This window comes from Terrapene carolina, unplaced genomic scaffold, assembly GCF_002925995.2.
Source record: "Terrapene carolina triunguis isolate 2854851 unplaced genomic scaffold, T_m_triunguis-2.0 Scaffold34276, whole genome shotgun sequence".
NCBI lineage: Eukaryota > Metazoa > Chordata > Testudines > Emydidae > Terrapene > Terrapene triunguis.
The window spans coordinates 856-10,697 of NW_020698627.1; the positions used below are offsets into that span (position 1 = coordinate 856).

Below are 9,842 nucleotides of genomic sequence, written 5' to 3' on the forward strand. Positions count from 1 at the left end.
CGTGTTCCTCCTAGCCCCCCATAGTGCTCCCCATAGTCCCCACAGTGCTCCCCATAGCCCCCCACAGTGTGCCCCATAGCCCCCCACTGCTCCCCAGAACCCCCCGGCACATGCAGTGCTCCCGCTAGCTCCATTGGCACACGCAGTGCACCCCATAGCCCCCCACACACACTGCCTGTGTGCCTGGCTGGGAGGCTGCTGCCCACTGGGGCCGCACTCACCCCCTGGCTCTGGTTCTCTTCTCAGCTGCAGTCAGATGCCCTCGCGTTGCAGCCTGCCCCGCTCCGTGAGTACCCGGGCTGTGTCCGAGGGGCGGGGAAGGGACCGTGCAGGGCATGGGCAGGGCCTGTGGGTCGCTGTCCTATCCCCCTCCCCTGGGCTCGAGGGCATGAACACGGCCATTCTGCAGCCCCAGTACCCTGCCCTGGCACTGCCGGGCACACTCTGCACCCCACTGGGTCGGGCCCTTCCATGTCCCCAGATGTGCCCCTGTGGGCCGGCCGGTGCCTGCTTGTTCCCAGCCCCGAGGGGCGGGCACCGGGCCCCTTCAGAGCCTGCCTGGTGGGAAAGGAACCAGCCTCCCCCCCTCCTCCCCAGCTGGCTCTTCTAGCCCAGGGCTCTGTGTGAGGTGGGGGCAGCGTGATGGGCAGTACTGAAGCACGGGTGAGGCTGGCATCGCTGGCATGGATTTATACAGCCCTGCCTGGCACCGGTCCCAGCGCACTCGAGTTACAGCGAGACAGCGGCATGCACAAAGCCACAGGGCTGCGGCATCGGGCTAAGAACAGGGGCAGGATGGACGGGGCTGTCTCTGCAGGCCTGGCCCCTCTGCCCCATGACTGCTCCCTGCCTGGTACCCCGCCACACGCACCCCACCCTGCACCCGCTCTGTGCCCGGCCCTGCTCTGCACCCGCTCTGCCTGGCCCTGCCCCCGCTCCGTGCCCAGCCCCGCCCTGCCCCCGCTCTGCCTGGCCCTGCACCCGCTCCGTGCCCTGCCCCGCCCTGCCCCCGCTCCGTGCCCGGCCCTGCCCTGCACCCGCTCTGCCTGGCCCTGCCCCCGCTCCATGCCCGGCCCCGCCCTGCACCGCTCTGCCTGGCCCCGCCCTGCACCCGCTCCGTGCCCTGCCCTGCACCCGCCCGGCCCTGCCCTGCCCCGCTCCGTGCCTGGCCTTGTTCTGCACCCGCTCCGGCCGCCTCCTGCTCTGACACCAGCACGTTTTCCTTCCCCACTCACCCCCTGTCCTGGGCAGCCTTGTCACGGCTCCCTCCCTTCTGCCCCCCCCCCAGAGCAAGCGCCTGCGAGGAGCCAGCCAGGGACCAGGGGAAGGAAGTGCCAAGGTGAGTGGGGGCAGTGGTGTCTGATCCGCCCACGGGGATATTTGGGGAGCACGGCCGTGTGCTGGGGACAGACTGAGCTGGGAGGCTGGGGCGTTTGGGGTCACCACCTGCCCTGCAGCTCTGGCTGCCTGCAGTGCCACGCCGCGGGGGCTCACAGCCCGGCACCAGCACACCAGTTACTGTTCACAGGGTGACCCCCACGCCCCACAGTCCCGAATCGCCCCCAAACCATCTGCCCTCCCCTGGGCCGCTCACAGCCTGTGGGGTTTGCTGCTCCCAACAGCAGCTGGTCGATTTCCCCAGGGTTTGACTCTTCCGGGCACAGGGCTGGGCTGGGGATTCGTAAAGGTCAAACGCTCGGAGGTCTGAGCGCCGCCAAGGCAGCCGAGGCTGCGCACAAACATGAGCACCCACCCGTGCCCCCCTGTGGGAGCCTTACCAGGGGCTGGAGCTGCAGCCTGCCTGGGGAGCAGGGACGTCCGGCGCTTGCAGACAGGGCCCCACCTGGGTCAGGCAGGGCTCAGGCACCGAGAGACGGAGCCAGTCGCTTTGCCCTGCTTGCGCGTGGGCTCAGGGCAAGTCCCGCGCCAGGCTGGCCAGGGGCAGGGGGAGGCATGGCCAGAGGGAAGCCAGACGGGGTGACGCTGCTGGTGCTGGATTTGCCTCTCTCCCCCGTCCCTGTGTCTCTGACACTCCGGCTTCCCCTCGTCCCCTCTCCCAGGGCAGCTCTGGCCTCTCTCCTGCTCCAGCCCCTGGGACGGACGGCGAGATCCTGACTGGGGATTTTTCCAGGGTGAGTGGATCGTACCCGTCCCATGAGCTCGCCGCTCCCAGCCCAATCGCTCCGCAAGGGCCCATCACCCTGGGCAGTGACCGAAATCCTCGCTCCCCTTCCCAGAGCCCAGGCCCTATGCCCCGGCCTCTCTCCTGGGGCCAGCGAGGCTGTGCTGCTCTCCTTAGCTGGGCTGGCCTCGTCTGCTAGCACCCCCAGCCCTTCCCGCCACAGGCCCCGCGAGGGCGCAGAGCATCCGCCCGTCCTCCCCGTCCCAGGAGGGTGCCGGCTGCCCCTCCAGCACCATACAGTGAACATGCCTGCCCCAGGGGCCAGTCTGTGACTAAGGTGAACGCCTCACCTCTCGGCTCCAGGGAAGGTAGGATGTGTGTGCGTGTGGGGGAAGGGGACATCCTGCTCCAAGGAGGGCAGAGCATGTGGGGGAGGGGGGGCGTCCCACTCCAGGGAGCACAGGGCGTGTGTGTGGTGGTAGACAGGGGATACATATGTCCCTCCCCAGGGAGAGCGGGGATATCCCTTCAGCTCTGTTTTTGTGCCAATGCCTGTCTCTGTTGGTGCCTCCAGCCCTGCTCTCTGCCGCTGGAGGATGGCCAGCACCGGGATCTGCGTTACGTCAGCCCCGCCACAGTAAGTGTGAAATGCGCCCACTGCTGGGTAACAGCGCGCGCGGACCCCATGCTTGTAAAACAACTCTTATTAAGAACCGCAGCGCGATGCAGCAGCCGCAGCTGGCATTCCAGCCATGTGCACACAGACCGATGGCTGTCTGGGTGTGCCGGCTGTCCAGCTCTGCTCCGCTGCTGTCTCGGTTTGCTCTCCACCACTGTCCTCCGTCTGCAGCTACTCATGTGCCCAGCGTCCCGGAGCAGCTTGTAGCATTGCCCTTTGCCACTGCTGTGTGTGGCTACTGACGGCTGGACCCCACTCTGCTCCCCTGTACGTAGGGGACTCGGCTCCTTGGCTCCTCTGTCACAGCGGCTGCGCTGCCTGCCTGCGTGGCGTTCTCTGAACTGCTTCCCTCCTGCGCACTGTCCCTCCCTTGGCTACAGCAGCCGGCCCTTCCAGGGAAGCAAGTCCAGCTCTCTGACTCCTTCGCTTTGCTGGGGTCCCTGGGAGTGACACTGCTGTGATCCAGCATTGCCCTTCCTGTCTGCTCGGCCTTTGCCATCGCTCCCCTGGCTGCGGGCACTGCCAGGGCTCCTTCCCATTGCTGGGTGGGTACCTGGGGAAGACGTCTTGTGCTCCAATTCCCCTTTGGATTCTGCTGCAGTGAGCTGCAGCCCGGATGCAGGGCTGGTGCAACCTATTAGGCGACCTAGGCGGTCGCCTAGGGCACTAGCATTTGGGGGGCGGCATTTTCTTCGTCGTCGGCATTTAGGCAGAGGGAGCTGGGGCAGGGGGGCGTGGGGAGGGCCGCCTGCAGCAAGTAAGGGGGAGAGGGGAAGGTGATGCTGTGGAGAGACTGCCCCACACAGCATCTGTGTTAGCTCTGCCTGCTCTGCAGACTGGCCGCCAGCAGCGCCGTTCCTTGCCCTCACCTAGCACTGGTGCCTCGATAACATGCGTTGCAGGCGCATGGGAGCACCCAGCCGCAGCGTGTGCTCAGTCTGCACGTGCAGCTGGTGATCAAAGGGAACTGCTGGAACCAGGCGCCCTGTTACAGAGTGTGGGGGAGACAAGGCCCTGCACCCCCGGCTTCCTGCGATTCACCATGACTCTCAGCCAGCCAGTAGAACAGAAGGTTTATTTAGAGACAGGAACACAGTCCAAGACAGGTCTTGCAGATACAGACAACAGGACCCCCTTAGTTAGGTCCCTCTTGGGGGGGGGGGGCAGGGAGGCCAGAGCCCCATCTGGGCTCCCCTCCATTTTCCCAGCCAGCTCCAAACTGATACTCTCCAGCCCCCCCTCCTCTGGCTTTGTCTCTTTCCTGGGCCAGGCGGTCACCTGATCTCTTTGTTCTCCAACACCTTCAGTTGGCACCTTTGTAGAGGAAGGGCCCAAGTCATTAGTTGCCAGGAGACAGAGTGTCGGCCATTCTCTGTGCAGACAGTATCACAGGGGTCCTCTTGGGCTCTGCAACAATCACACACCCTGATCCCCTCCACCTAGATACCTAAGAAATGCATAGGGGAAACTGAGGCACCCACACAGTATTCAGGGAAAACATTAAGAACAGTCCACTTCGTCACACTGAGCACATCCCCTTCCTGTGCCCGGCAGGGCTTGGCACCAGTGCTGCCCCTAGCCCTCCTCCTGAGTCCCCCCTGCAGCTCCAGTGGCTTGGCAGGGCAGCGCACGAGGGGCTGTGATTCATTGCTCTTTCCAGAGCCCATGCCCGCGCCGCATCGCTGTGCCAGCTGTCTGCAGGGCCCACGGGCGTCTGATGGGCAGGAGCAGAATCTGCACAGGCAGCTGCCCATTCCTCCACATCACTGGACTCCTTCCACAGCCTTTGCCCCCGGCATTTTCTTGCTGGCTCAGTTTTGCAGGGGCTGGCTGGAGTCCCTCAGAGATGAGCAGGTCTCCGGTGTAGGGCACCTCAGTTCCCTTCGGCTCACCTGAAATCTGTTTCCACGCCCCCTGCACTGCTGCCCAGAGCTGGGCACTTTTCCTTCGGCCTTTCCCTGGACCAGGATGCCGGCACTGTCAATGCGTCTGTGTCCCTCGGTCCGGCCTCCTGAGCCCATGTCTGTGTTCTGCCCTCGTGCCTGTCCTTGTTTTGATCCTTTCCCTGGACTGTTCAGTTGGCCTTGCTCTTTGGAGGCATTTCTCTAGGGCTAGAGCCGTTTCCCTGTACACTGGAATCACGTGTCCTCTCACTGATTAGGGAACCTGTTACGTCTTCACAGCTCCATGCGCATGCCTGAGCTCTCAGCTCCATGCTGCAAGAGCACGGCTCCGGCTCCCTCTCCCGGCTCATTCTGTTCGGGGCCCCAGGACCCAAACGCCTCGATCTGCCATTCCAGTGTTTCATGCGTTGTTCCTGGCAACAGGGTCTCCCGCGCCTCGCCTCCTTTCCCCCCAGTAGGATACTACAAAATCTTCCCCTTTGCTGCATCATCTCTATCCCCTCTGGCCAGTTCTCCATACAGACTCATTTCTGACACCTACTGCTGCCATGCCTGGGCAGAGGGTTTTGCTGGCAATCCAGCTCCCTCCGTGCTCTGCGTCCTTCCGAGCTGCCTGTTTGCTCTGCTTCCAGCTGCTGCGTCGTGGGCCTGTTAATCGTCCCCGGTTCCGTGCTGTGTGTCTCACTAGACTGACGCTGCCACCCCGTGTGCTGGGGAGTGACAGAAAAGGACTAAAACTAAAGCGGCCCAGGCTCCATTATTTGCAGAGGAGCTGCCCCGGCAGCCAGCATTCCAGCCACGTGCCCACAGACTGACTGCCTGGTGCTTCCCCCATCTCTGACCCCAGTCAGGAACTTCACAGGGTGAGGGAAACAGCACTAGCCCTAAAGCTGCTGTGTGTCCATGCCCCTGCTCCTGCCCAGGCCCTCTGCTGCCTGCCTCCCTGCCACCCACAGAAAGACGCAGCCCAAAGCCACACGGATCGGCAGAGACTGTGGTGCGTTGGTGGAGCTGGGACTGAGCACTGTGTGGGGGGTGCGGGGCAGGATTGGGGGCATCGGACCAGCTACGTCTGGGGACCTTATGCCCCGGTGGAAGCATGGACTCGCTGCTGGAGCGCCCCCGCGTGGCTGGGCATGGCACAGCCGCTCTCCTCATCTCACGCCCCTGCTGACGGCTGCTCCAGCCCAGCAGTTCTGCCTCGTCTCGGGACTCAGCCCTCCAGCCAGATCATGCTTAGTCCCCCCCTTTCCGGGGAACTACGTCCAACAACCGTCTGGTCGGCCGCCCCCCGTCGGGGCCCATCCCCCCCCCCGGGCTCCCACCAGGCCACAGCCCCTTCTCGGGGGCTTCTCACCGCCTTCCCCAGAGCAGGTAGGGGAGCCCAGGCCTGGCCTCTGTCCTGGGTTCCAGCCACAGGCAGTCCAGGGTCACTCCACCAGACTCCCGGCTGTTGCCTCTGTGGTCTTCTGCCTACCCAGCCGGTCAGCAGCCCCCTCTAGGTTCACCCTTCTCTGCCCTCTTCGGTCCCCCTCGCCTGTTCCTCCACTGAACCCCTCCCAGGGTCTCGCTCTGCAAGCCCAGAGCCTGCCCTTTCACCAGGGCTCCCCACCCCAGGGGCTGCTCGGGGTCTCTCCTGGCCTCTTGCCAGACACTGCTCTCCTTAGGCGAGGGTCCCAGGGCAGCTCTGCCCCAGGGCTTCCTCCCTGACCCTCCTCCTCTCTCCAGCCTCGCCCCGCAAGGGACTGCCGAGTGCGTCCCTCGCTCCCTGCAGCCCCCGTCTGCTGACCCCCCCCCGGGAGGTACCCCACACGCCAGGCTCCAGGGGACCAGGGGTTAACTGGCCTCTCCTGCTCCAGTTAACTCTTTCAGAGCCAGGATGGACTACACCCCTCACACCCTGGCCATGCGACGTTGCACCCTCAGCATGTTGGGCCCAACGCCTGACGCGAGGGGCCCTGGCAGGTGGGGGGAGGACGAGCCCAGAGCTGCCATGACGCAGCCTCTCGGGAGCTCATCCCCCTCCCCATTTCAACCCCCCCCCCAGGTGGCTTCCCTGCTGTGCGGCCAGTTGGCTGGGGTGGTGGAGGAGTACGTGGTGGTGGACTGTCGCTATCCCTATGAATACACGGGGGGACACATAAAGGTAAGAGCCTGGCTCAACCGGTCCTGCCCCCAGCAACTTCCCGCAGGCAACAGGCTGCCTGCTGGGCAGAGACAGCTCCCGCCAGGTGTCACAGAGAGCGGGGCAGGACTGGCTGTGTGGGGAGCTCCCGGCTACTCCAGCCCCGGCCTGTTCCAGCAGGGGGCGCTGTGGGGAGCAGGGCGGGGCGCTGGCTGTGGGGATCATGAAATTATTAAAATCCTATAAGCATCATGCAGGATCCTGGGCTGCCCAGTGGCTTTGCCTGGGGAGAAGGGGGCGGGGGCCATGGCACTTTGCCAGCTCCCAGTTGACCCCATCTATGGGATGCTCCCCCAGCCCTGAAGGCGGGGAAGGAGCACTGAGCCCTGGTCTTGCCTGTGCTGCCCCCCCACCCGCTGCACCCCTCTGACCTCCTTGCTCTCGCGCAGGGCGCCCTGAATCTGTACCGAGAAGAGCAGCTGGCGAGGCGGTTCCTGCCGGATCCCTTGGGCACGACCCCGTGCCCCCGCAGCAGTGTCCTGATCTTCCACTGCGAGTTCTCCTCTGAGAGAGGCCCCCGATTGTAGGTGCCTTGGGGGCCCGCCCAGCTCCCCCCACTCTCTCCCTGCTCATCCCCCTGCCGAGGTTTCTGTGATAGGGAGGAGCCGCAGCGTTGGGGACACTGGAATGCCTACCCGGCTGAGATCAACATAAGAACATAAGAACGGCCGTACTGGGTCAGACCAAAGGTCCATCTAGCCCAGTATCCTGTCTACCGACAGTGGCCAGTGCCAGGTGACCCAGAGGGAGTGGACCAACAGGGCGCGCCTGGCTCCCATCCCAGCAGTGCTGCCCAGCTGGGGGCACCTCGCTGCTCCACTCCCAGGGCAGCAGTGGCAGCCTGTGGTTGCAGGTGCCCCCCAAGGCTCTATGTCCTATTGGGGTGAGGCCAATGCCTGGCTCTGGGGGCTGGGGCTGGCCAGTCTTGCTGGCTCCAGGCTCCATTAACCCCACAGTGCCCCCTGCCACACTTCCTGTGCCCATGACCCTTCCTGCCCTCACAAGCTCACTTCGGCCAATCAGACTCACCCACTCCTGCCCCGTCCTGTGGCCCCTGTGGGTGCAGGGGGGTCCCTAGAGTGACAATGGGGAGGGGCTCAGTGGTGAAATCCCTCTGTCATTGGGCAGGTGCCGCAGCCTGAGGAGAATGGACCGTGATGCCAATCGGTACCCGGAGCTCTGGTACCCAGAGCTGTATGTGCTACGTGGCGGCTACAAGGAGTTTTACCAGCACTTCCAGGTACCTAGGGGGCTGTTGCAGGGGAGGGGGTGGCATAGCCTAGAACAGAACCCAGGAGTCCTGGCTCCCAGCCCCCTGCTCTAACCACCAGACCCCACTCCCCTCCCAGAGCCAGGGAGAGAACCCAGGAGTCCTGGCTCCCAGCCCCCTGCTCTAACCACTAGACTCCATTTCCCTCCCCAGGGGAAGTGTCACATGCTCTCTCTCTTTCTAGGATCTCTGCGAGCCCCAGGGCTATGTCCACATGCGACACAAGGACTTCCGAGCCGAGCTTAGGAACTACCAGCGGAGGAAACAGCCTTGGAGCCTGCGCAGGATCCGCAAAGAGCTTTTCAAGCCCCTGTTCCCAGGGTCTCCCCTCCCATAGCAACCCAGAGCCCGTCCCTGACTCACAGCGAGGTACCCACTAGCCCCACCCCTTGCCTCTGAAATGGAGCTGCCCCTTTCCCGTTTGGCAAGTCAGACCTTCCCCTGCTGGCTGCCCCTGGAGCTCCAGCATCCCAGCTGTAAGTTAAGACTCTAGCCTTTATGGTTGCAAAGAAAACCTTCAAAATAGGGCTCTGTGAATGAACCTGATGCAGTGACGTCTTCCTGAGTCTGCAGGCAGCCTGAAATGATAGCTCTGCGAGGTTGAACAGCTCCATTCAGCTCGTTGGATGTTGACTTGATGGCAGCATTGTTCACTTTTCATTTCGGACCCAGACACACAGGACAGAGGAGGAGCCATCATTTCATGGAGACCTGCGCAATTTGCCTTTATTGGTGTCACATTTTAGTGCCTCGAAAGGGTGGAGTTTGGTCTGTGGGTGGAGCTTGGGTGCACTTCACTCCTTCCCCCTCCAACTGACCTCTGCCCCTGTCCCAGGGCAGTGATTGACAGGAGCTTTCCCCCCAGGGCTGCCCTCAGCCCCATCCCCTCCTCTCGCTCCCCTTCTTGCCAGGCAAATACAATAAAAGTGCAGCAGCTTGAGTAAGTCAAACCTGGACTGATGCAGCAGCAGGTTTAAGGCCTGGCTCTTTGTGGCCACCTTGGTCTCCTCTTGTTCCCTCCTCCTGTTCTCCTGACATTTCCTTTTACTCTCGCCTCCCTCCTTCCCCTCCGCACATGCTCCCTCCCCTCTCCTGCTGAGCCACTCCTGGGAAATCACGCCTCGCCAATCTACTAGAATTCTTTGAGGAGGTCAACAACCATGTGGCTGTGACGTTATTGACATAAACTGGGACCATATAGATCATTGTTGCAACCAAGGTCCTGTAGTGGCACCCAAATCTTGTATAAAGGGGGTCAAATGGGGTGTCTAAGACAAGGTTATGGTTTACTGGTTATGATTAGGCTGTCTATGTGTGTGTATCAGTTTTGTAGTTGAAGTTATGAATATTGGCTCTATACTGTCTGTATGGCAAACTTATGCTATGCTTCTGGGTGACATCCCAGACAAGCTGGGATTAGCTCTGCCTAGCCTGCTTGATGGCCCATTAAGGACCATCAGCTATACAATGGACTCATTGAGAGAAGGCAAATATGCCTTCAGACTCAGCAAAGTATGCAGGGACTGGCCCATGTGACTCCAGGCTCCATTTTGCTGTAATTTTCCACAGTAAGAACAAAGAGGTGTTCTTACACCTGGAAAAGACTATATAAGGCTGATGCCTCATCTCCATCTGGTCTTCAATCCTGCTTCTTACCTCTGGAGGAACTTTGCTACAAGCTG

At 62.4% G+C, this 9,842-nt stretch overlaps 1 protein-coding gene across 1 annotated transcript in view; it reads left to right on the forward strand.

Annotated features, from left to right (window-relative positions):
* The window catches only part of LOC112108780 (M-phase inducer phosphatase 3-like), a gene marked incomplete at its 5' end in the record, with an annotated part of 9,119 nt that extends 622 nt beyond the window's left edge, over positions 1 to 8,497 (forward strand). Inside the window, 8 exons of the mRNA XM_026646173.1 lie at positions 1,289 to 1,339; positions 1,665 to 1,765; positions 2,089 to 2,132; positions 2,697 to 2,759; positions 6,753 to 6,851; positions 7,280 to 7,413; positions 8,019 to 8,130; positions 8,345 to 8,497. Coding sequence (XP_026501958.1) covers positions 1,289 to 1,339; positions 1,665 to 1,765; positions 2,089 to 2,132; positions 2,697 to 2,759; positions 6,753 to 6,851; positions 7,280 to 7,413; positions 8,019 to 8,130; positions 8,345 to 8,497 — 757 coding nt within the window. The remainder of the gene's footprint in view (positions 1 to 1,288; positions 1,340 to 1,664; positions 1,766 to 2,088; positions 2,133 to 2,696; positions 2,760 to 6,752; positions 6,852 to 7,279; positions 7,414 to 8,018; positions 8,131 to 8,344) is intronic.
* Positions 8,498 to 9,842: the final 1,345 nt, after the last annotated feature.